General features: G+C 35.3%; 3 protein-coding genes across 5 annotated transcripts; 2 read left to right on the forward strand and 1 right to left on the reverse strand.

The window, feature by feature from the left end:
* Positions 1 to 7,454: 7,454 nt before the first annotated feature.
* Positions 7,455 to 8,552, forward strand: LOC130998624 (uncharacterized). Its single transcript, XM_057924036.1, has 2 exons — positions 7,455 to 8,066; positions 8,121 to 8,552. Exons 1-2 carry the CDS (start codon positions 7,455 to 7,457, stop codon positions 8,550 to 8,552), a joined length of 1,044 nt encoding a protein of 347 aa, XP_057780019.1.
* A 5,762-nt stretch (positions 8,553 to 14,314) lies between these two features.
* LOC130998891 (embryogenesis-associated protein EMB8-like) lies at positions 14,315 to 20,559 on the forward strand. 3 transcript variants are annotated; one of them, XM_057924321.1, is made up of 15 exons: positions 14,434 to 14,849; positions 14,941 to 15,030; positions 15,172 to 15,233; positions 15,736 to 15,836; positions 16,828 to 16,917; positions 17,527 to 17,649; positions 18,199 to 18,276; positions 18,576 to 18,661; positions 18,794 to 18,842; positions 19,054 to 19,110; positions 19,187 to 19,317; positions 19,683 to 19,766; positions 19,857 to 19,917; positions 20,002 to 20,039; positions 20,133 to 20,244. In XM_057924321.1, exons 1-14 carry the CDS (start codon positions 14,587 to 14,589, stop codon positions 20,020 to 20,022), a joined length of 1,296 nt encoding a protein of 431 aa, XP_057780304.1. In that variant the 5' UTR covers positions 14,434 to 14,586; the 3' UTR covers positions 20,023 to 20,039; positions 20,133 to 20,244. The 3 variants fall into 3 exon arrangements, with proteins under 3 accessions (XP_057780301.1, XP_057780304.1, XP_057780303.1); XM_057924318.1 differs by lacking the exon at positions 20,002 to 20,039 and having other exon boundaries at positions 14,315 to 14,849; positions 20,133 to 20,559; XM_057924320.1 differs by having other exon boundaries at positions 20,002 to 20,559.
* Positions 20,560 to 20,681: 122 nt separating this feature from the next.
* On the reverse strand, positions 20,682 to 23,457 carry LOC130998892 (uncharacterized protein At5g49945-like). The gene is made up of 3 exons (XM_057924322.1): positions 22,272 to 23,457; positions 21,306 to 21,509; positions 20,682 to 21,221 (listed from the first exon to the last, which is right to left on the reverse strand). Exons 1-3 carry the CDS (start codon positions 23,364 to 23,366, stop codon positions 20,991 to 20,993), a joined length of 1,530 nt encoding a protein of 509 aa, XP_057780305.1. The 5' UTR covers positions 23,367 to 23,457; the 3' UTR covers positions 20,682 to 20,990.
* Between the last annotated feature and the right edge of the window lie 2,432 nt (positions 23,458 to 25,889).

Consider the following 25,889-nt stretch of genomic DNA (forward strand, 5'->3'; position numbering starts at 1 on the left):
AAGTATAACTCAATTGATAAGACGTTTTTCCTCTAATAAATTAAGAGTTCAAGTCATGTTCATGATTGTGAACTATATAACTCCGTAAAAAAATTGAAGATTGTAATTGTTGCCATGGAATTTAACTTAGAATTTTGAAGTTATTTTGACTCATATTGTTCATTAATTGTAAATTTGTAATTCAAGCCATTAAATTGTGTAATCTTTAATACATTTTTAATATTATTAAGTATACCAAAACTAATTTTGTTCGTCATATAATAATTTTCTTGGTTCCAAAAATTATTTTCAATGCAATAAAATAGTCTTTATGTATAACTCAAGCTGCATAAGCGGTTGGGAAGTTTTAGCAATACTTCGTTTACTATGCATGATAAGTGTGAGATATATACATATAACACCTTAATATGTTGTTTACGTTAAAATTCAAAGTTTTTTTTATAAATTAATGGTCCGTTATTTATTATTCATATCTTTTGGATTCTGTATCACATCTGGGAGGTGTGATAGCGTAAAATCCTTTTTATATATCTTATCAAATATGATATTGATATATAATAAATTAATAAGTGGGAATTATCACACTTAAAGATATCACGTTTTATTCTATATCACGAAGCAAACGAGCTCAAAATAAAAAAGAATTCTAAATTAAAATTGTCTAAATAGTATACTTTTAACTGTCCAATTGATAAGTTCCAAAACTCATAACCTACTACGTGGTGGTTGTAACATGATTACTAAGATTCATTGTAGGGTAGGCTCCATTAATTCAATTATATTATGGAGTTATCGTATATACATGGACTAAAATAAAAATACTTATTAGAATATAAAATAGAAATTATTTTCAGATCTTAGATTATCAATTTTTTTGATTGATTCATCGCCTTGTTAGATGAATTCATAGTCTCGAGTTTGAATTCCATAAATAACAAAATATTTATTTTTCGCAATTCATACATTTACTGATTTACACAACGAATTCATACATGCATGTTCTATATATAAATATTTATACATTTTATTTAGTTCATATTTTATATATTAAGAAGTGTTTATATCGTAGTCTTCCCCTATATATATATATATATATACACTGCAATACTTTAAACAAATGAGTTTATAAATTATTCAGTAGTATGAGTTATTTTTGAAAATTAAAGATTTTAATTATACGTACGGTACACTAATTACATGTTTTCTTCGATCTTTTTTTTTACTTCTCGAATATCTTCTCTTAATTCTTGAAAGTGTAAAATCGAACACACGCAAATAGAAAATATTTACTTCAGTATTATCACTAATATATACATTTATATAAATATATGTGTGTATTAGAAAATAATGTTGCTCGGTGTGAATGGTCATTTTCATACATAATTTAACTATCAAAATAATTGCGTTATCTTCTGCAGCTATATATATATATATATACACGGAGGGCCGCTCCAATGAGACCCCCTAATTTTCGTGTAACATATGAGGCACGATCTGGTGCGTTTATTTTATCAATTTTATGACTGATATTGTATCTGGAGGCTAGAGAGATTTTTTTTTCGCATGGTTCGAATCATGGAGGGAGCAGAATATTTTAAATTTTGTTATTCATCAGTATATACTGCATTGTTTATCAGTATATATTGTCTTGTTCATCAGTATATATGTCTTATTCATTACCAATTTTTTTAATTTTATTTTTCATCAGTATATACATTTTGTTCGTTAGATATACGCCTTGTTCATTAGTATTATATGTCTTATTCATTGTCCTCATGTTACACTAAAAATAGGAGGTCTCACTGGAGCGCGCCCCTATATATATATATATATATATATATATGAGAAATTAAAATAACTTTATATATTTCTTGATGATGTGTTTGTAGCTATGATGCACGGATTCTTCAAAAATTAGCATGTACGGCGAATCAGATTCTTTTAGGGTGCGATTCTCTCGGATTCTCGTCGGATTCGCACCCGATTCGCCACGTGGCGTATCTTTTAAAACAATTTATAAAAATAAATCGGATTCGCAAATTCCATAGGCGAAATTCACGTATCTCGTGCACCAAGGTTATTTTGATAATTTTATTTTCAGTTATGACTTATATATTGGACTAATAATATTTGAATCGTTATATTGTTACTCAATTAACTTATATAATTGAAAATGCTTAACTTTTGGGTAAAATAAAATTTAAATTACATTTAATTAATTTAAGAAAATTTAAATTGAATATATTTTATAAGCATTATATATCATAAAATTTTAATAATTAGATGTATCATTGCCGAATCGCACCCTATAATTTTTAAAAATCCGTATCCCCGTACTCGTATCGTATCGCCCCCGCATCCGCACCTCCGTACCTATGCAACATAGATTTGTAGTCTTTTTACTTCGTTTTCATATGTAGTATGTAGTATGCTGCATATATAAACGTCAAGTTTCTAGTTATTTATGTCTCTCTCCGCTCTTCAACCCCTCTGTATAGACGAGTACTCTTTTTTCCCTTTCTAAGGGTTTTTCCTTTGAATTTTCCTTGAAATGATTTTAATGAGATTCGACCCTAATCTGTTTTTCCTATGTTTTCAAGAATTTTAGATTTTCTGTTTTTCTTTCCTTTTCTTTTCAATAAAATCGCTTTTTCATCATCATATGTATGCAGTATGCTGCATATATAAACGTCAGTTTTCTAGCTATTTAATTCGAAAATGTTGTTTAGGTCTCAAAAAAAAAAAAAAAAATCGAAAATGCTTTAGACATTAGCTTTGTGATATTTTATTGAACATTTATAATACTCCTACCATATTTCCTTTGTCCATAATAAACGCGGTACAATTATCTTATTTCACATTTACACAAAAAAAAATATACTCCATCCGTTCCATTCATAATTGCTAATTTTTTTTTGTCTGCCCCACTGATAATTAATGATATGTTTCAAAAAAGGAAAACACCTTCTCTTACAAAAAGTTATGGACTTCACAACTTTATACTATCATTTTTATCCTTTAATCATTCTTCTTCTTAATAATCGTGTCGAGCAGTAACGAGCCATTATCAATAAGACGAAGAGAGTAATATTTCTTTTAGGACATGACATGATCTCATACTCAACCTCATAACTAATTTTTATTTAACAAAAAAATCATTATAATTTGACTTATACTCAATCATTGTAGTATTCAACATCAACCACACATTATTTAATACGGTGAGATCGTTTATTCACTAAAAAATAACTAAACTTTTATTAAAATTCGTATTGAACCTAACGTTCCTCATTTATCTTGGTCGGTGATCTATTAAATTTTTTTATATATTTCCTCATTTATTTTTCGTGGCCAATATATATGCTATATAGTCTATTACTATTACCAGGTGTTTCATATGTATGAATTGCATTTGGTGTGAATGAAACGAATTTGAAAGTTGAATAATGACAGGAAGTGAATGAAATAAAATTCTCGTGATAAGCATCCATAATGAATGAAATTTCAGTTCTCAGTTGATTCGATTCTTGCAGTTGTTGATGAGTACTAATGAAATAAAGTACTGATTGAATAAGATTTTTTTTCTTTTCAAATTGCCAATTTATCCTTCTTATATATTTTATTCTCTCCCAAATTTTGCTCACCAATAATCACCGTAGATTATACACACACTTAGTGCATGTCGCAAAAGTACATAGTAAAATATGAAACTAACGTAATAGAAAAATTAAATTGAAAATTTGAAATGACTCAAATAAAATACTAACTTCTTTCTAAATCGAAGAAATGCAGAGAATAAAATAACAAGGAAAAATAGGTGGGCCATCCATTTCAATATGTTGTAAAAATAAAGAGTATAATTAAAGTGACATTAAAATTTGGTTCAGCAATCTATATCAACGCTAATGGTTAAAATAAATGTTGAGATCATGTCACACCCAAAAATTCGGTTGTTATAATTGATGCATAGTAGTAAAGGGCGTGTATATATGAAAGATTTTATTAGAGAATTCCAAAAATGAGAATAGAGCCCATGAAATTAATTCATGGTAATAGTTACGTTATACTAACATTTGCATCCTGTGCAATGTACGAAAATTTTGTTAAATTTAAATTTATATAAAATTAATACTAATTCAATTACCATACTTATAAATATTAAAAAAATATAATTTTAACTGAATATATTTGAGTTAAATATTAAAAAAAAAGTAACGGTAAATTCACAATTATAAAATTTGATATAATGAAAAATAAACAAAAAGTAAAAAAAAAATAATAATAAATTTATTCACAAAAGATGAGAGACGAGTTTTTAAAATTCTAATATTTAAACCAATATAACTTCGACATTTTAAATCAAATATTTACATAATTAAATATATCAAATTAAAACTCTTATTGTGATCTTTAATTTAATATGCATGTTAAATATTTTATAATTAATAGAATTTCATAATTTTGAAAGAAATAAGGAAAAATAAGAAGTTATAGAAAAAGAAAATAAAAAGAAAAAATATAGTATATAAATAAACCTTCAATTTTATTATAACTACAAAATTACCATTCAATTTTCAAATTGACTTGAGATTGGTTTGAAATTGGAAATTGTCCTTTTAATATACTAGCATTTGCACCCCGTGCAAATGCACGGAATACGTTTTCATTGAATTGAATATAAAAAAATAAAGAAGAATTTACAATAATAATACTTGATATTATAAAAAGGAAAAAAAGACATAAGTTTTTTTTTTTTTTAATAAGAATAGAAAGTAAACTGAAAAATAGATTTATTCAAAAAAAAGATGAGAGAAGAGAGAAATTTTTTCTAAAATTTAATCTTGAAATAAATATAACTTTTACATTTTAGATCAAATATTTACATAAAATATATCAAATTAAAGCTCTTATCTTTATTTGATATGCATATTAAATATTTTATAATTTTAGAAAAAAATAAAGCAAAAAATAAAAAGATAAAAAAAGGAAATAAAAGAAAAAAAATATAATTTACAAATAAACTTTTAATTTTATTATAACTATAAAGTTATCATTCAAGTTTGAAATTGATTTCTAATTGAAAGTTATTTTTTTTAAAAGAAAAAATATAATTTACAAATAAACTTTTAATTTTATTATAGATAGATTATAAATTATAGATTATAGATTATAGATATGTATGCGGCAAATACATATCTATAATCTATATTTGCCGCATATATATCTATGTCTGCCGGATTATATTTGTGATGATATCAATCGGTTGGCGGTGGGTTTCTGGTGGGGCGATAAGGATGATAAACGGCGATTGCATTGGAAAAAGTGGGAGTCGATTTGTAAACCCAAGGAATGGGGTGGCATGGGTTTTTGTAATCTTCGGTGTTTCAACCAGGCCCTTGTTGCCAAGAAAGCATGGCGGCTAGTGACAAAACCGACTTCCTTGGTTGCCCGTGTTTTCCAAGCAAAGTACTACGGAATGAATCATTTTTTGATGTGCGACTGAGAATGTTGAGAACTTAATGAAATATCACAATCCTAGTTTTGATGATACCAAAATCAATAGGTTTCACTTGTAATAGACTAGAACTGTTCGAACTCAAGTGTTAGAGTTCTTTTTCCAGTTTAGTTGTTGTTCTGAAGACTGAAGCCAGAGGATTGAAGACTGAAGACTGAAGTTGCCAACTAATGTGACGATTAAGGCAAAGTCAAATACTGATATTTGACTAACCAGTCCAAGAATCAGTTACGACTGATTATTTAATGCGAGTCACGTGGATTCAGCGGACTGATACTAAAGTCAAGTATCAGTTAAACATTCTTTCTCGGACTGAACCTCTAAAGTTTAAAGGAAGCCACGCACTCCAGAAGTACAGCCGCATTAAATGCAGAGATCTCGGGATCGTCCTTTCTCTGCAGAGGCTCTTCCTTTTTGGTGATTATGTTTTCAGAGATGTCCTATCTCCTGCTCCTTAGTAGCCGTTCTCACCAAACAAAGGAACCTCGAATATTGAAGCCTCAGCCCAAGTTCAAATTACTCTCTAACGGAGGAATTCTTGAAGACCATTTCAGCCAACGGATCTATTTAAGACGTCTCCTATAAATAGAGCTCGAGGATCACTTCAATCTTAACCAAACAAAAGAACCTCGAAGATTGAAGCCTCGGCCCAAGTTCAAATTACTCTCTAACGGAAGAATTCTTGAAGACCATTCCAGCCAACGGATCTATTCAAGACGACCCCTATAAATAGAGCTCGAGGATCACTTCAATCTTAACCGATTCAACTACATAGGCTGAAATGCTGTCGAATTCGTCACTCAGCATTCAAAGCCATTCCAAAGTTTGAATCGAAGAAGAGAATCACAAAGCCAAAAATCAGTCACTGCTGATTACAAACATTCTCTTAGAACTTAGGCAAATATTGTATATCCAAAGCCTAGGTATAACTGATTACAGATAACTTGTTCTTTGTAATCTAGTTGGCAAGTTTTTGAACCTCTTTTCAACCTATCGAATCGAGAGTTTGAGCCGAGAGGAGTTCAGACCAGTGTTCTGACTCTAAGAGATCTTAGTCTTTGCGGAAAGGCATAATTTGGTCTCGGTGAAGCTAAGAGTGAGAAATCCAACCCAGTGTGTTGGTACTGAAGATAGGATCTTCAGTTGTTAGGTTTGCCGTGCACACGTAAGCATAAGCCAGTGAAGTTGTCAGTCTGATCAACTGACCGTGGATGTGGGAAGTGTTTTCCGAACCACGTAAAATCTCTGTATTGTTTACAGCTTTCAGTTTTTACCTTCTTACTTGTGTTCAAACCTTCTCCAACTGAAAATTGATTAACTGCACAGAGAAACTTAATATCTGACAACTTGTTTAATCAAAACGGCTATTTCGAAAGAAAAGTTTTCTACTGTCAGTAATATAAGTCGAACTGATAAATCTTCGGATAGTCAGTGAAATTCATATTACTCCTCTGTTTTACAAACTCGACTGAAGCCTAACGTGTATCAGTTAAAGTCTTTAACTTAACTGATAACTCCTTACTGAAGAGTATTCAGTATCAGTCGCCAACCTAAGTCTTGCTAAACTTTTTTAACTGAAAAGGTTGTATCAGTTTGTTTTCATTTTAAAAAATAGCCTATAGGTGTATTCTCCCTCCCCCCATACACCTATTTGAGACCCCAAGGGACCTAACAGAGAACCAATGCGTCGTATATTTGGCGGTCTTTGTTATGGTGTAAGCTTTTGCTTGAGAAAGGGATTCGATGGCGAGTTGGGAATGGTTCTGGTGTGAGAATCTTTAAAGACCCACGGGTGCATGGAATGTCGGATGGGAGAGTACATGGGAAGGATAACATGGCTGATCAAGATTTGAGAGTGCAGCAACTTATTGATGGAAATCGGTCCTAGAATGATACGCTGCTGAATTCTTGGTTTTGGCCCCATGAAAGAGACGCTATTATGCGAACCCCTATTGCTGAGCTTGGGCTGGAAGATACCATGTGCTGGAATTTTGATCCGCGGGGAGTGTTCTCGGTGAAGACGGCTTATCTGCTGAGTTTGGGATATTATGAGAATAATCCGAATCAAAGCTGGTCTCGTTTAGTTTGGAGCAATTCCCTTCCGCCAAAGATTAAAGTCTTTGTTTGGCGAGCTCTGAACAATATCATTCCAACGGGCGCTAATTTGAAAGAGCATAAGGTACCGATTGATGGAATTCGTGGGCGGTGTCATAGTCGGTGGGACGTAACAGAACATAGCTTGATCTTTTGCCCGGTGGTTCATAATACTTGGAAAAGCTTTATTTTCTGGAGAGTTTTGAAGGAAGCTGTTGCTCTTCCTATTCTTGCTATTGCAGAGTTAATACGGAGGAATTTCAGTGTTGATGAGTATACGTTGTGGTGTATGTTACTTTGGCGTGTGTGGAGCTTTGTTTGTGAGGTGATTCACGGTAAGGTTCAGCTGGAGTCTGCACCATCGGCTGCGGAGAGTCAAACGGCGCTGGAGGCTTTTTGGGCTGCTAAATCGACCTTCTTCGTCAAGAATATTATGGGTATGCGTTTGGGCAACCGGGTTTGGGCGGCACCGCGAGATGGCCAATTTCGCTATGATGTTGACGCTTTTTAGGATCCACAACGGCAGCAGTACGGCGTTAGGGTGGCGGTTCGTAATCATCGGGGTGAGCTGCAGCTGGCGGCGGCGAAGGCCTGCAAGGCGAGTTCAAACTCGCTTATGATGGAAATTATGGCTATGGTCGCTGGAATCACGTGGTGCTTGGAATATGATATTTCTCCGATTGAGTTAATTACTGACTCGATGTTGGCGGCTAGAGTCATGGCTTGTCCGGATGAGGAGGGTCGTGTCTTATCTGATGATATTCTTGATATTCTCACTGTGGCTAGATCGTTTATGCTTATTAGTGTTAATCATATGCATAGAGAGGCGAATGTTGTGGCCCATAATCTCGCGCATTTTGCGCGCTCTTGTCAGCAACCAGTTTGTTTGATTGCCGGTTTTCCTCGTTGGCTCCGTGACTTGGTCTCGAAGGACGTTTCTTAATATATGAGTACGTCTTAACCCAAAAAAAAAAGATTATAGATATGTATGCAGTGTGCTATTTGCATGTTTGTTGTATTATTATCGCATAACGTCTGGCTAGATGAGACATATTCTTACAAATTTAATTAAGGTGCAATACATTATTGAAAAAAGTAAAGAAAAAATATATTAGAATGATTAGGCCATATTACATTGGGCCAAATAAAATGTCAGGCAAACCAACATAGCCCACAAATTTACACAATTTTCTAATCGAACGGAATCAAAATTTTGATAGACATTTTTAAGATAGTCCTTTCATTAAGGATAGGAATGACAATGGATCTTGGACCTGATTTAAATTTGCATATTTAAATTTTTACTTTAGAATTTGGACTTTGTAAAAAATAAATTCGATGGATCTAAATCGAATATGAGTTATTACTATAATTTTCGGATCTAAATCTAGAGCAAAAGTTCTGGGTCTCCACGGATCCTTTTATTAATTAAAACATTTTAGCTCTAGCTAGAATATCGAACCGAGTTTATTTATTTAATTGTTACTGCCTAATTTCATGAGAGATATCAGTTCTACAATTACGTATAGTGCTAACATATCAATTTCTTAATAGATATTAGTTCTAAAATCACCAAATTAAATCCTAATTAATTAATAATTAATTATACATATGCGTGTAGTTTAGTTGGTAAGTAAAAGTTTACATATTACCTAGCATTGGAGCTCAATGATACTTTTTCATTTGTAAAAATAAATGACTAGGATAAGAATCTCAATCCTTCATCCTCCAATTGGAAAAAAGTAATCATTGATTACAAAAACTATGATTATTGATTACTAGGGCTAGTAAATCGGTTCCGATTATTCGATTAAAATCGAAACAGAATCGGAAAATAGGTTCGATTCGGTTATTGGTTTTGATATTTTTTGTTAACCGATTAAAGCGAATTAACCGGTTTAGTATTAATAAATTAATAATTAATTTATATTTGATTATATTTTAATTTAGTAAATAACCAAAATGCACGCCTCCAGCTTTCACTTCGCACAATCAGATTTAACCGGTCTAGGGCATATCAGATTTCACTTCGCACAATCGAACGCCTCCAGCCTCCTGCCTTGCCTCACTCGCGCGTCTTGCCTGCCTTGCCTCCCTCCAGCCACCGGCACCTCTTCCTACCGGCCACCGGCACGGCTGCCCCTCTGTGCTCAGCCAGCAGAGCCTGCAGGCCGTAGCCGCCTCTCCCAGCACCGCTGCCCCTCCATGCTATGCTCTGTGTTGCACCGTGCCTGACCCCGCCCTCCGTTGCATTGGATTCTCAGACTCTGGCGCCCATGAAAGAATTAAGCACAAAAAGGGCTACACAGATCGGCGGACGCAAACACATCTCATCAACTTGGAATCATTGATGTGTTTAATGGCCAAAATGGCAACTCTGACAAAAGGTTTTTAAGATTTCTTAGCATCACTGATGCAAAAAAGCATAATAAGTCATCATCTTAGCCACATAAACACAAATCCACACATGCTTTTGCCAATTAAACATGCAACAATAATTTAGGGCATCACATATGCAATCATAAGAAACTAGGGCATCACAGATGCAATCACAAGAAATTAGGGCATCACAGATGCAATCACATTTAAGTAGGGCATCACAAATGCAATCACACGAAAAAAGAAAGTGTTCACCCGTTTGAACATGGGAAAATAGATCTCTATCATCATATCAACAACACCCTGGAATCGGTAGGGCAGAGGCCCTTTCATTTCTGCCTTTCCTCTAAATCAGGTGCTGCCTCTTCCTCTTCTTCAGCCACCACCGTCTCCAGTGGCTTGATCTCCGGTAGATCCGTCACAGAAACCTGGTGCCCTTTCGAACCACCTTCCTTCTAGCCTATCGAACCATCTTCCTTCTACCCTCTCGAGGAAGACATGGAACGTAGCCACTGAGATCTAGAGTAAAGCAAGACCCATCGATCGGAAAATTGTGAATCGGAGACGTATCCACCGCTCAAAGACTCAATTTCGACAAAATCAACCAAGGATTGGTCGGATTCCGCACAAATCAGCGTAGGTTTTGGAGTATACATCACGACGGGGTATCACATAGGTGGGTTGTGGTTGATCAGTGAAGGTACGACGACAGAGGTTGAAGAAAAGGGCAAGCTTCTCTCCGGCTAGAGTTTGTGCTGCTAGAGAGAGAAGATAGAAAATGAAGAATAAGGGCGGCTGATTTAGGGTTTGGATTAGAAGTATATCTCATTTAATTATCCCCCTTATTTTTTCTTAATAGAGCCCTAAATATTTTTATAATAAGACTGGGCACATTTTGCTGGGACAATCTAAAATGAAAAAATGAGCCTATTGAAGTGAGACGGAAGGAGTAATTAATTTGAGTATTTAAGAATGAGTAAAATTTTGGAATAGCCAAAATGAATCATAAAACACAAATTATGGCCACTCATTGAAAAAACATAAATTTTGGCCATTTTTATAGCTTTGGGACGTTTTTGCCCTTAATTGGGCGGACTGGGTAGGGTCAGGAGCGCGGGTCGCGTGCCGGGTAGGATCAGGCACGCGGGTCGGGTTAGGCACTTATGGCACTATTAGTGCATAGTGCCATAAGTGCCAACGATTTTTTTTTTTTTACTCCCCCTGCCCTGTCTACCCCCCAGACCCCCGACCCCACCCACCCCCAAGCCAAAAATTTTACTTTATTATTTTATTTTATGGCACTTATGGCACTATTAGTGCCATAAGTGCCAACGAAATTTTTTTTTTACTCCCCCTGCCCTGTCGACCCCCCAGACCCCCGACCCCACCCACCCCACCCACCCCCAAGCCAAAAAATTTTACTTTATTATTTTATTTTATGGCACTTATGGCACTATTAGTGCCATAAATGCCAACGAAAATCCAAAATAAAATAAAGTAAAATGGTCTTTTTAGCACTTATGGCACTAATAGTGCCATAAGTGCCAAACATGCAGAACAAATATAGAAACAACAGCATCATCTAAACCCTAAATGGAACATTTAAACCCTAAATGGATAATCTAAACCCTAAATGGAACATCTAAACCCTAAATGGATAATCTAAACCCTAAATGGAATATCTAAACCCTAGGGGAAGTGTTTAAAAAGTTCCTTTTGGCTTGGGGGTGGGTGGGGGGTGGGGGGGGTAGGGTCGGGGGTCAGGGGGTAGGCAGGGCAGTGGGAGTAAAAAAAAAAATTATTGGCTTGGGGTGGGTGGTGGGGGGTGGGTGGGTGGGGGGTGGGTGGGGTCGGGGGTCTGGGGGGTAGACAAGGCAGGAGAAGTAAAAAAAAAAAAAAAAATGGCTTGGGGGGTGGGTGGGGTCGGGGGTCTGGGGGGTAGACAAGGCAGGGGAAGTAAAAAAAAAATTTTTTTTTTTGGCTTGGGGGTGGGTGGTGGGGGGGGAGGGTGGGTGGTGGGGTGGGTGGGGTCGGGGGTCTGGGGTCTGGGGGGTAGACAAGGCAGGGGAAGTAAAAAATAAATTTTTTTCTTTGGCTTGGGGGGTGGGTGGGTGGGGTCGGGTGTCTGGGGGGGTAGACAAGCAGGGGAAAAAAAAAAAAAAAAAAAAAATTTGGCTTGGGGTGGGTGGTAAGGGGGGGTGGGTGGGGTCGGGGGTCTGGGGGGTAGAAAAGGCATGGGTTAATCCCTAAATCTGGATCCGGGTCAAAGGAAGTTGTTGGATCTATTGGGTTAAAGGGTAAATTAGGTAGAGCACATAAAAAATGGCCAAATATTGATATTTTAAATTTTGTGGACAAAATTTAAATTTCAATCACCAATAGGGCCATCCGAGCCTATTGTTTCTTTAAGAATTGTGGTCATATATGGGCTGGTCCAAGTAGAAGTACCATTCTTTCCTCATAAAAATACTACTTATTTGAAAAAAAAATTAGGGATATTATTAAAAAATAATTTAAACTTTTCTTTTTCTTTTGTAAGAATTTACAAATATTACAATATATAACATGTATTTATATTCGCTATTTAATTTATTATGGGAAAATCAAGTAAATATTTTGATTGGATACCAAAATCTGAGTATCAATCAAATTGAAGCCAATTGCTCAAGTCCAACAATCTAAAAAGCCTTTATCTTATTTAGTTTTATATATGAAAAAATGATGTAATGAGTTATATATTACTCTGAGTAGCCTCTCTCTAGTTAGGAGCTCAACTTTATATAATGGTTTATATTTAAACCTCACCTTATATATATATAAATATTAAAAAAGAGAAAGTGATTCATAAATGTTTTTTTTTTGTTTGGTAAAGTGGTTCCCAGATGTTGAAATTAAATATTTGGGGAAAATAAAGTTCAATAACGTTGTTTAGTTGAAATTTGAAAATGATCGCAATGCTTGATAATATATACATTCATGAAAAATTAGCCCAACTGCGGCCCAAGCTCAACATGCTATATTGAGTCCAATTATCTTAACAAAGCTAATATTGGGCCCAATAAGGCCCATATTCCACCACAAGATTTGGTAAGGTCCACAAAATGCAATAAAGAAAGCAAAAGCCACACAACAATATTATAAGCAGTTGTAGCATTTTGTGTTGTGTGTTCTTTTTTTTTGAGGGAATTTTATGTTGTGTGTTAATTACTCACAAAAGTGAAATAGAGGGATAAATTCTCCAACGCCCTATATTTCTTAATAAAATTCATTTAAAAAAGTTGTTGATCTTATGTTCTCATTTCGTCAAATTCATTTAAAAAAGTTGTTGATCTTATGTTCTCATTTCGTCAATTACTGTTACTATTTAGTATCTCTATTAATTGGTAAATAAATTAGTTTAAAATCGATTCCTAAATATCATGAAAATTATTGGTGTAACAGTTATGTGTATAATATCACAAATCTTGTAATTTTAATCGAATATATTCAAACTGAGCATTGAAAAAATAAATAAATAAAGAAGAATTCACAATAATAAAAATTGATATTATATAAAAAAAAAACAAAAATGACGAGAGATAAGAGAGATTTTTTTAAAAAAAATTAATATTTAAATAAATATAACTTTTACATTTTAAATAAAATATTTACATAAAATATAATCAACTATGAGCTAGGAAGCTTGTAGCTATGAGCAAATCGAGAATCTCGCGCAAGTGAAAGTTTTTGCTTGGTTGAGTACTACTAGTCTACGAGTCTAAGCCCGAAGAGTTCTCATCGTGAACTTTAATTTAATATGCATATTAAATATTTTATATTTAATTGAATTTCACAATTTTAGAAAGAAATTAAACAAAAAATAGGAAGATAAAGAAAAAAGAAAAGAAAAATATAATTTACAAATAAAGCTTCAATTTTGTTATCACTACAAAATTTTCATTCAATTTGAAATAAACTTGAAATTGATTTTAAATTAAAATTTTGATTTTTTTTAATATACTCGTATATATTTATTAAACTAATCTGGTAAGTTGTAACCTATTGAATTATATATGTGTAGATGAGAGACCGAGATTAATTCTCCAAATCTCTTCCACCAAAGCCAAATGATGCTGGATTATTAGGCCCTAAATTAATTCAAATAGACAATATTTTGTAATTAGCATATAAAAGAAAAATATATATACTGAAGTAAAAAAGATCCTACCTACTACTAGCACTCCAAGCACTAGGGTTTAGGGTTTAGCATTGTAGAAAAATATTGAAAAAAAATAAAATTACTAGAAGAAATTAGGATTCTTTTTTAAGTGTGCAACTACTTTTTAGTTAAGTGGTTGCTACGTCGGCTATGCAGCAACGGTAAATAGTGTATCAAGCTGTCAACTGTCAATACCATCCACGTGTAATATTTTTATTGGCTGTCAGTGAGTCAACTCAGCGATGCTTAAACATAATCGGGCGTAGCGTAATGTTTTAGTTACCGGAAAACTACTTTCACTTCTTCCCTCTCAATTTTCACACAGAACACGCACTGCGCGTGACTCTGTGTGTGTATATAGAATCGGCTATTCGGTATTTCCGATTAATCGACGACGATAATGGAATTAACTAATACGGTAGAGTTTACGGCGGTGGAGTCTCCGTTAGAGATGCTGCTGACGGCGGCGTCGTTGATACCGATTACTCTTCCTCTATTCGGGATTTCGTTGATCTTAATCGTTTTCCTCTACAAATTTCTCGAGATTCATTTCCTGCAAGACCTTTTCTCCGGATTCAGGGGGCAGCCGGTGGTTTTGACTTTCGATCCTTGCTCTCAACTCTACCACGACGTCGTTTCCAAGTGTAAAATTCTTCATGGAAGGTATCGGAATACTTTTGCTGAAATTGCGTTTGATCGATTTGTTGTCGTATTGTGTTTGCAGCTAACAGTTCTGCTTTGCTACTGAAATTAGGTATTTAGCAACTCCATGGTTATGTAGTCCGCATCTTCAGACAACTTTTGTTCATTATTTTGGAAATCCTCCGGCTATCGGTTATAGAAGGTATGATATTATTTTTCATGCTTTGTTAGAATCATCTATGTGGTGGATTTTAATCGAAGTCTGAATGGATATATATGAATCATGCAAATAGCAGTTGTTTGTCTATATTTCTATGTAGTACTGATTTGATGCATTATGCAGACAGATCTTTGTGACCTCTGATGGTGGAACTCTAGCTTTAGATTGGGTCAAGAATGCTCTAGGTAACACGATATTGTTTCGTTTCAGCTATATATGAATCTCTTAAATGACCTGACATATCACAATGAAGAAACCTTATTTGTTTTTTGAGGATAAAGAGGAAATTAATGTTAGATAATTAGATTGGTAATGATTCTTTGAACTATTTGTAGCTAAATTGGAAAAGACACAGTAAGAATGTAAGACCAATCTGATGCCAGTGTATATTCTCCTTGTGTGGCTCTGATTATTTGGGCCTTGATTAATTTATGCTCTAGATGTACTACCTTGAGACTTAAAATAACTTCATTATCAAAATCTGTATTGAAATTTTATTTTATCTAACACGGTGATTTTCATAAGTAGTCGTAATAACATCTGACTTTCACAATATGTTGATGCATATTTTATAAATTCTGGTTGAAATTTATTTTGTATCATTCTAATCTAAGGTTTTTCAATTTTGTATATTTTTCTTTTCCTCATTTGATACTGCTCAACTCACTTTGACCTTATTCATTTTAGTTAAGGATCAAGCCTTTCAAGTTGATGGTCCTGTGCAGAAAGATGGCGAAAATCCCATCTTAATTATTGTTCCTGGATTGACAAGTGCATCCGATTCTGCTGTAAGTTATCTGGGTCACTCCATTATGCTTTCTGTCTCTTACTTAGACAACAAACTATATTCCTACTATTGATATGGGTTTTTCATATCAACTGTGGTGTAATGCATGAACCAAAAAGTAGCCCGTCCTTGTAAATTAGAAGTAGATCAAATGTTAAAATGTTATTTGACTTTCTTACTAAATGTCTGGTCACTGGTCCCCCCAAGGGAGAAACTTGGAGAACTTTTGCAGCCATCTGGAAAACATGATGTGTTTCTCTGTCACATTTCTTCTAAAATTATAACGATCAAGTTCGTGCTGAAAGATCTAATCACGTTTTTAAAAGCTTAAAACTCTGTATATATTGGATATTTGTTTATGATTTTGCGATTTATGCTTGACCTAGAATGCAACTTCAGTTGGTGGCATGTTTTTTCGGTGCATTATAATGGTATAAACCACAGAACAAAAAGTTAACAAGTGTTTCTGAAACTTCATAAATTATTTGATGCTTACGGAAGAGACGAGTCAGTAACTATTTTTCTGAGTTGCATTCTTCAACAATGTACAATATGAGCTGATCCCCACTTAGGTGTGTTCACTTTGGTAGTAAATTTATCATGAGAAAAGGAGAGATAAAAAAAGATTCTCCCTTTAAATCCCTCCTTTCTTTTACCTCGTTTTCTACAAAAGAGAATTTCACCCTTTCTCATCCTCATTTTCACTCCAAGGAGGGATAATATTATCATTCCAACAATGATCTCATCTTTAGTTCCAGTCTTCAAAGTGGACAAAATAGACAATAGAAATAAGGTAATGTTTTGTAGGCACTCTATTTTTATCTCTACCGTAGTAACTAATAATTTATTTGAACTCTAGGAACAAGCTTAAGTTCATTATTCTCAATTGTGTATGCAGATTGAGTTCGTTCACTTGTCTAGGGAAAGTTTACAATCTTGTAGCCTGTCTAACACTTCACACTCACCCCTATGCTGTCCTTCTTGTTGTGCAGTATGTTAAACATTTGGCATTCATCATGGCTAAACGAGGATGGAATGTTGTTGTAAGCAATCATCGGGGACTTGGAGGTGTATCGATTACGGTAAGTATTGGCATTTGAATATGCTACTGTTCTCAAGGGGGGATGTGAAATACTACTGGTTGTTGCATTCATAAATGAATGTAGTTGCACCTTTTGAATTTATATTAGTTTGAAGTTCTGCAAGTATTAGGTGATTATTTTGAACCACTTTTTACTTTATTTTTTAGATTAGATTTAATTTTTCACTAAAATCTAGTAACTTTGGAATATCTCTTTTAGTTAGATAATGCAAGTTAATTTAATATGCTTGAATTATTTGTATAGGAGACCTTCTTGTGCTATTGTGATCAATTACTCTTAAATTTTTGAGAGATCATATGCACAAAAGTGGGAAATAGTGGGAAATACAGGGTAGAGCTTGAGTATCACAATCTCTTGAATGGAACATAAACATGTTCTTAAATAATAACCATTCAGCTCTAGCTAATCTCAGATAGCGAAAATCATTAAGTCAAAGTTAATTAATCTATTTATAGAAACATAAATTGATGGAAATCAAAACAGTGTGTTTCTTCTTATGTCTAAATTATACTCCATTAAAGAATGAGAAGTTTGTACAGCTCATGTACCTGCTAATGCTGAAAATCTCTGCCGATTTACATGTTACAGTCGGACTGCTTCTACAATGGTGGATGGACAGAGGATGTAAGAAAAGTAATTGACCATATTCACTGCCAATACCCGGGGGCTCCTTTATATGTCGTTGGCACTAGCATAGGTGCTAATATTCTGGTATAAATACTTGTCCTCTATATTTTTTGTAGCTTTGCTCTAGTTTACACACTGTTTGATAACATTCTGGATTTTAATAGCATATGGACTTCCCTTGCAAGGATCTGCAAGACAGGCCTTATCAAGATTTTAGGAGAGAATATTACATTAATGAAATATTTTTAATGTAGTTTAGGACTTTGACATGGCCAAATCGATCTCCCAAAAGTTGGCTACTACGGGAAAGTATATTGCAGCATAAATTGGTTCAAGAACCCTTTCCCTAGTCAGAATAGAGTTAAACGAGAAAGTTGTGCTGTAACTGGTGCTCTCATTTTTAAGATTGGAGCCAGTTTGTTAAAAGGCAAGTTCTAGATGCATTTGTCAGAATTTAACAAATCAAAGAAAATAGGCATCCGGCTAAATCATGCATGATACACAACTAACATGCCATGAGCTTCTTCTGAAACTCTTTGCTCCATAAGTTTTGTGTAGTATGCTAACACTCTGCAGTTAGATTTTCCGTTGTGCTCGCTCGTATTTCTAATTCTCACTTGCTTGTAAATTCAGATCAAATACCTTGCTGAGGAGGGAATGGATGCTCCTCTGGTTGGAGCTGCAGCAATCTGTTCTCCTTGGGATCTTTTGGTTGGTATACGTGTCTTATCTCCTCTGACTTTGATGTGAAATTTTGAACTATTATGTAGCATAGATGCATCACCATGTTAATTTGTTTACTTTTTTTTTTTTTTGTCATTTCCATATTGCGTCTCATTAGTGTTTCCATATTCTACCCTCTCTAGATATGCTTCGTTTATACTATCTTTGTTTAGTTATTTTAAATCAGATTTGGCAGAGATTGATTTATTTAACAATTACCCTGTTGTTACTATAATGATATATGTTGTTAGGCTAATTTAAATTGGATACTCCATTATTCTTTTCAGATATGCGATAGATTTATGAACCGCAAACTCATACAGAGGCTTTACAATAAAGCTCTGACTGTTGGCTTGAAAGAATATGCCCATTTGTATGTCATCAGCTTATTTCATCTTCTTTCATGGAATTTCTTACTTTTTCTATAATTGAACATTTCACTATGTAACGTTGATATCTTGAGAATGCCAAGTAGTCTACTTGATTTTAATATGGAATTTTGTAGGCATGAGGCTGTTCTTTCTCGAATTTCAAACTGGGAAGGTATTCAAAAGGTACTTTTTTTTATTTTATAAATCATTTTAACTACTATACACCCTCCTTGGTATTCATACATTTGAGTTCCAAAATTATTTAGGGTGGAATCTCAGATTTCAAACTAATTCTATAACTTCATAGCAAAGTTTTCTTCATGTTGAGTGACCCAAGACCACAAATCTGTGTACCACTTATGATATTAAACATGATTAAATCTCACATCTACAGTCACGTTCAGTTCGGGACTTTGATGATTCAGCAACTCGTGTTCTTGGTAATTATGAGGTAATAATCCATGCTCAGAATTATATTATTCTCCTAACGAATGTTGAAGTATTGAATGATTCACGCTTCTCCCCAGACCGTGGATACGTATTACAGGCGCTGTAGCAGTGCTAATTTTGTCGGAAGTGTAATGGTTCCCCTTCTTTGCATCAGTGCTTTAGATGATCCTATATGCACACGCGAAGCAATTCCGTGGGATGAATGCAGGTATGTAGCCTGGTTATCAACTCTCATCGAACCTTGAATTGTATTTATATTGATTTCAAGGTTTAGATAATGAGATGAGGAAGATTTTTAGTTTAGTTCAAAGGTGGCAATCAAGAGAAGATAATAAAATAGAAGTATGACTAGATGAAGATCAATAGGAAAAGTGAGAGACTGCCCTAACAAGAATATACATAAAACATATGAAAAAAAACTTATTTGAAAACTTTCTTGAAATCAATGTTGATAAGGATCCTTGTATCCCTGAGAATATGCGGCTTAGAAGATAGGTGCCTTTTGTTTTCTATTCTCACCTATACATCTTTTTAGTGTATTTTGAAAATCAATGTATTTATGGTTATTTTCAGGTTAAATAAAAACGTGGTGTTGGCTACTACAGAACATGGAGGGCATTTACCTTTTTTCGAAGGGTTAACTGCAAAAAGTGTCTGGTAACTATAGGAGTATTTGATATAAGCTATAAACGTAGCTAGTTAGGGTTGTTTCTTGGACTTGCCTCAAAATAATTTTTCCCTTTGTAGGTGGGTAAGGGCTGTGGATGAATTTTTCAGTATTCTGCAATCCAGCCCCCGGAAAATAGAGGTGGAAGAGAAATTGCTCCTTCATTTTATATACTTATGACAGATTGTTTACCTGATTTTGTTTGGTGCATATATAATCTGGTAGGGAGATGAAGCCTTGGTATAGAGTAACTGTTTAGCCAAGTTAAGTAGGAGTGAATAAGCTCTAATCATCCATCATTAATTTTTATCTAAGTAGTGTCTCACATTTGTCATGATTTGGGTGGTGACTCGCAGATTTCAGGCCCCTGCGTCAACCCTGTGGAGTCATCCATCGATCAGGCCCCGTACGTGCATCTCTCCAAAGAGGGCATGGTGGGTGGAGTGAGCGATGAAATACAAGTCGAGCAGCAGGATCAAAACAAGGGTGGAGATAAAATCCATGTGGAACTCAGTGGTCCACCAAATACTGATCAAGGTATGGCTGCTGTTGTTGCTCCGGTGATGAAGCGCCTGAATCAAGTCTCTCGTCAGAATCGAACTTCTCTGTGGCTGCTTGCCTACATTGCCATCCTAACTAGCTGGCCACTTGTGGGTTCTGCTGTATCTGTTTTCTTGAGAAAAAGATTTCGAGCTCGTTTTGCCTGAGCTTGAAATACTTCTATTTAAATGTAGTACATATGTTTACACCACTTTTGATGATGATGATCAAGCTTTGCTTATATATGATCATGTTTTAGCTCAGAATCCATCCACAGCAGGCTGTGAAGAGATTTCAATCAAACTCAGTTATGCAGTATCACTTTAACTAGTTTCAATCATCAAAAACTATGATAAGATACGAAATAGTAAAAGAATGCTGCTTTATTTTTAGTTTCTAGTCTAAACGTAGTCAAAATTTGACAGCATCAAATGAGTTCCATTCCTCTACAAGTGGCATGGATCAAAACCTTTTTCCCAATAAACTCACTAAGAGAATTCTAGATGTTCCATAATATTAGGACTAGTGCTACATTGAAGCATCTCAGAGAGTATCAAGGTTGGAAGAAGACCAAACTGAGTGTGGCATAATGTAAGAGGATCTTCTAGTAATCCAAATGTAAATGACAACAATCGACGAAGCTGACATAATGTGTTAAAGCTGAAATTTCAGATCTAATGAGCCTTAGTCATCTTCATTTTCGGCATTGCCTTCTTCATTTGGCGAGAACGGTCTTTAGCTTCCTTCTTGCGAAGGGCCTCAGCACTTAGCTTTGCCTCCGCCTCCTCCAACTTCTTCCTCTGCTCTGCCTTCTTTTTCTGCAAAGCGTCTTGCCTGGCATATTGAAGCTCTTTGTAGTGCTCCTGGGCAACCTTTGTTCTAGCTGCTTCTGTTTTTGATCGAGCCTGCCATACAATTCGTACTTCACTAAGTAACCCTTTACACCAACGTAATACTCAAAAACATACCGATTAAGATGTTATACTTACGTGTGAACTGAGCTTGTATCGTCCAATCAGGTCAATGTAGTAAGGTACAAGAGCAACCAAACGAGTCATGTCGGCCATGTTATTCTCATCAGGAAGAGCAAACTTAAACACTAGCATCTTTCTGCTTGAACCCGGTTGTTGATCCGAGAAATGCATTGAGATGAAACCTTTTCCAGTTTTTTCAAAAGCTTTGTCGCCAAAAACCTGTATTAATTCCAAAGAGAGTATTACATTATACTCAAGAAGAGAGGAGGTTTATTTGTCAGGCCCCTCCTTTTCCTCGTAATAAGAAAAGATTCACAGACTTCTCTATCACATACAATAAAAGGCACGACAACAAGACAATAGAGAAACGTATGTCTAATGACGGCAAAAGCAATCTCACAAAGCAGACAGGCAAAGGCCAAGCACAAAGATGCAACAACTTTGGTGCAGTGCAAATATTACAAAAAAAAAACAAATATGGGTTCGGAAAATGAACAAAAATTAGGCAAGATCGAACTGAAAGTTTAGTTTATTGCAACTCATGAATCATAACAAGACTTCTATAGGTTAACTAAACACAACTGCTTGAAACACTTAATCACTGTGAACAAAGCTCCAACAGTTTCACCGCAATGCATATGAAATATGTGCTATAACTAGACCCGTTGTCTTCAGTTTTTTACGCAAATCAAACTCTATTCCGTAAGATTCGGTGTCCTAATCATTCTACAATTGAATTTTGAAATTGATATTCATTGCCATTACCAAAACAAGAGTTGCAAAATTAGAAATAGCTCATTCTGAGAGTGTTAACAGCAAATCATACACAAAGGAATCAAAATTTCCAATTCCCATTGATGTATTATAAGAAAGAAGAGTTGCTAAATTTCCAGAGCATTGAACACATAAATAGTTGACAGTAGCAATCCATCACCAAATAAAAACCGCAATTGGAATTATCGATAATAGATAGACAAATACCTGATCAAGCACAGCATCAGTGATCAAATCGGTAGCAACTTCCTTGGACTCCGACACCACCTGCAACTCCTCCGCCACCCATTTTCTCCCATTGGGAGGATTCACTAGCCCAGCAAACCTGTGCAGATCTGCCAGCTCCTTCTGCATCGTCTTTGCCAGCTTCTTCCTCGCCAATGCAAAAACCACCTGATCCATCGAATCATCATTCATGTAAACCTCAAACGTAATCTCATCTTTGCACGGCACCACCATGTTGTACAGCCTCGAAATCAAATCGTGCCGGCTCTTGAGCTCCATCGTCGCCAGCAATCCCGAGCAATACCTCCTACCACTCGCGTAGAACTTGAACACATTCTTCCCTTCCTGCAACAGAAGCGGCGAGTCGTCGGTCTCGCCAACTCCCAACAGGCTGAAATTCTTCTCGAAGATCGAGTCCTTGGTCGCGAATTTGCTAGCCCAAGCCAAAGCCAGATTCTCATTCTCCTTTTTCCCAGTGAAGTAGTTGATGGCAAACACGATTAAGAATGAAACACACGCAATTTCAACGGTAAACGAGGTAATCTTCATTGGAACCTTCACATCCGAGCTCGGATCCTTAACCGAATCACCGGAGCTCGGGACCGGATCCGATTCAGCAGCAGCAGCAGCAGATTCAGTGACCGCTTCAGTGGGCGGGATTCCTTCGAATTCGTCTTCATCCCAGTATTCAAACGAGGAAGTTGAAGTTGAAGCTGGCTTAGGGTTCTGATCGGACGGCGGGGATCGATCGGTCTCGGGGGGGCCGTGGTGTGACTCGGGGGTGGAGGTGGATAGAGAAATCGGAGGAGGAGAGGAGCGGATGGGGCGGATGAAGTCGTCGGATTTAGGTTCTCCGAGGGCGAAATCGTCGTCTTCATCGGCGTCAAATCCCTCGAAGTGGGGTTGAGCGGCGGCGGGAGTGAGGTGGTGGAGGAGGAGAGAGGAGATGGAGAGGAGGGCGAAGAGGTAGAGGAAAGCGTCGCCTCGCGGGAGGAGGAGAGAGAGGGGGGAGTTGAGGAGGGAGAAGGAAGATCTATTCGCCATTGTTGAGAGAGAGTGTTTGATCTGCAACAACATCAACAATTATTTGTATTTATATTTTTTTACAAATAACATTGTTTGTGTATATTTTCAACTTGATTAGTAGTAGTATTAGGTTTGATGTGTCAATTTTTCGATTACGAAAAAATAAAATAAAATGAAGGTTGTGATTTTTATAACAAATTGAAAAATTATGATATATTATAATCTATATATTAAAGCAAAATATTCACTTCCTACGTGTATATAAAAATCTAAAAATCACGATATATTTAAAAACTAAATATCTAAAAACTCATTATATAAATATTCCAATAAAATAAATTATATCCTACGTGACGTCGTAAAATAAATTCTAAAAATCAGTATATATCTAAAAACAATGAAATATCTAAAATTCATTATATTAATATTTCACAAATAAAAAATTATTTATATCCATAACGTAATTAATACTCCTTCCGTCCATGAAAAAGAGTCCAATTTGGGATTCGGCACGGATTTTAAGAAAGTTGTTAAAGTAGGTGTAAGTGGAGAGAGAAGTAAATTTATAGGGGTAGTGCTAATATGACTATTATAGCTCTCTAATCCTCAATTAACTTTTGATGGCAATAATTTAACCTTATTAAAAATGTTGAATTAATTATTCAACATTTTAATTAAGAATTCATTTTAATTCAAATTTTAATTAAGAATCATTCACTTTTTTCGTTTGAATTAAAAATTTACTGAATTGATCACTGAAATTTAATGAATCCTTACTTATTCCACGGCTGCAACCAATTTCCAAACACTAATTTCAAAAATTAAAGTGTATTGGCACTTGAATTAATTATCCAACAATTTAAAGTGTATAGCAACAATTTAAAGTGTATAGCATCAGATTCAGCAAATTTAAAGTGTATAACAATTTAACTAATGCTGCACAAATTTCGAAAAGCACAAAGTGAACCAAAAGAGCCAAATTTCATTTCCCACCAAAAATTTCCATCGAATTGGAGCCAAATTCCACTTGTTTTTTGCTCCACTTACATCAATAAATAAGAGAGCATTTAAAGCCTAAATGCTCTCTTTACTTCAGGCTCCAGATCTCTCTCCGTTTCAGGCACCACCGTATCCAATGGCCGGCCTTCTTCATCCTGGACGAAGCCATCCACGGCCAGATCTCCCTCCGTTTCAGGCACCACCGTATCCAATGGCCGGCCTTCTTCATCCTGGACGAAGCCATCCACGGCCAGATCTCGCTCTGATTCTCCATCCACAGCCACCAGATCAGCGGCGCCGTATCACCGAAAAAATGAGGCACCATCATCGAATCCAGTGAATAATCGGTGAAATCATCGGATTTACAGATATTGATCGGAGATGGCAACGGATCTGGTGATTCTTCGGTAGAATCACCAAATTTACAAAGAGAAGTGAGAGAGGTTTCTTCACCCATCGCGCAAGGGTGATCGGCGATGAGGAATCGGAGAGAAAGTGAAGGAGAATCAGAGCAATCGAACAGGTGAATGAATCGGAGCTATCGAACGGGAGAATCGGAGCCACGAACGAGAGAAGTTAGGGTTTTCAGAGAGGGAAGTGATGCGGCGCCTCAAACCCTAAGTTTGAGAGATGAATAAAACTTTAACCTAGTGTGAGAAATAATAGCAGAGGCCGTATAAAATGAATTAAGGGTTGGGATAAAATGAATTAAATGGGGTTGGGAGTACAAATAATTTGACACATCTTTTTAGGTTAATTAATTGCTACACCTAATTAACTCAATTAATTAGGAGTGTTTAAAGTAGGTTTGTGGTGGGCCCAACAATGGCAATACAAGTAATTTGTGAAACAAAATAAGGATACTTTTGTCAAAAAGGTGAAACATGACTCTTTTTCGTGGACAAAAAAAAGAGGGGAAATGGGACTCTTTTTCATGGACGGAGGGAGTAATGCATTTGATACATAAATGTTTAAGAATAGAGCTATATTAGCCCCTAATGAGATGGTTGATACGATAAATGATTGTGTCATGTCTCTAATGTCTACCAAATAAAGGGTTTACTTAAGTTCAGACAATATTTGCAAAGAAGATGAACAAATTGACCTCGATGAACAGGCATTCTCAGTTGAATATCTCGACACGATCAAGTGTTTAGGATTGTCGAGTCATGAGATTAACTTGAAAGAGAAATGCATAATCACTTTTCTAAAAAATATGATCAATCTAATGAGCTTTGCAATGGCACCAAGCTGATAGGAACTTAACTTGGGGAACACGTAAGTGAAGGCAAACTCATTTCAGGAAAAAAAATGCGCGCAAGAAGTTTTCTATATGAGTGTTTGTTTTGCTATGTCGACAATAAATAAAAGTCATGGATAATCTCTTTCAAATGTAGAATTATACATATCGAAACCTATTTTTAGTTAAGGGCAACTCTACGCGGCAATCTCAAAAGTCACTAAAAAAAGAGGTCATACGCAAGACGCAACAACTAACGTGGTGTATGATGAAATTTTCGATAGATTATGAGGTAATTGTAAATTTCATAATTTATTCAAACTTTTAAAGTTTAA

This window comes from Salvia miltiorrhiza, chromosome 8, assembly GCF_028751815.1.
Source record: "Salvia miltiorrhiza cultivar Shanhuang (shh) chromosome 8, IMPLAD_Smil_shh, whole genome shotgun sequence".
Classification (NCBI taxonomy): domain Eukaryota; kingdom Viridiplantae; phylum Streptophyta; class Magnoliopsida; order Lamiales; family Lamiaceae; genus Salvia; species Salvia miltiorrhiza.

Bases quoted from the DNA above. Each gene is read 5' to 3' on its own strand.
- LOC130998624 (XM_057924036.1), top strand. From the start codon at position 7,455: ATGCGAACCCCTATTGCTGAGCTTGGGCTGGAAGATACCATGTGCTGG. The intron at 8,067-8,120 runs GTTTGGGCGGCA...GACGCTTTTTAG, and splicing joins GTATGCGTTTGGGCAACCGG to GATCCACAACGGCAGCAGTA.
- LOC130998891 (XM_057924318.1), top strand. From the start codon at position 14,587: ATGGAATTAACTAATACGGTAGAGTTTACGGCGGTGGAGTCTCCGTTA. The intron at 15,234-15,735 runs GTAACACGATAT...TATTCATTTTAG, and splicing joins TTGGGTCAAGAATGCTCTAG to TTAAGGATCAAGCCTTTCAA. The intron at 19,111-19,186 runs GTAATAATCCAT...GCTTCTCCCCAG, and splicing joins GTGTTCTTGGTAATTATGAG to ACCGTGGATACGTATTACAG.
- LOC130998892 (XM_057924322.1), bottom strand. From the start codon at position 23,366: ATGTTGTTGCAGATCAAACACTCTCTCTCAACAATGGCGAATAGATCT. The intron at 21,510-22,271 runs GTATTTGTCTAT...GAATTAATACAG, and splicing joins CTGATGCTGTGCTTGATCAG to GTTTTTGGCGACAAAGCTTT. The intron at 21,222-21,305 runs GTAAGTATAACA...ATTGTATGGCAG, and splicing joins GATACAAGCTCAGTTCACAC to GCTCGATCAAAAACAGAAGC.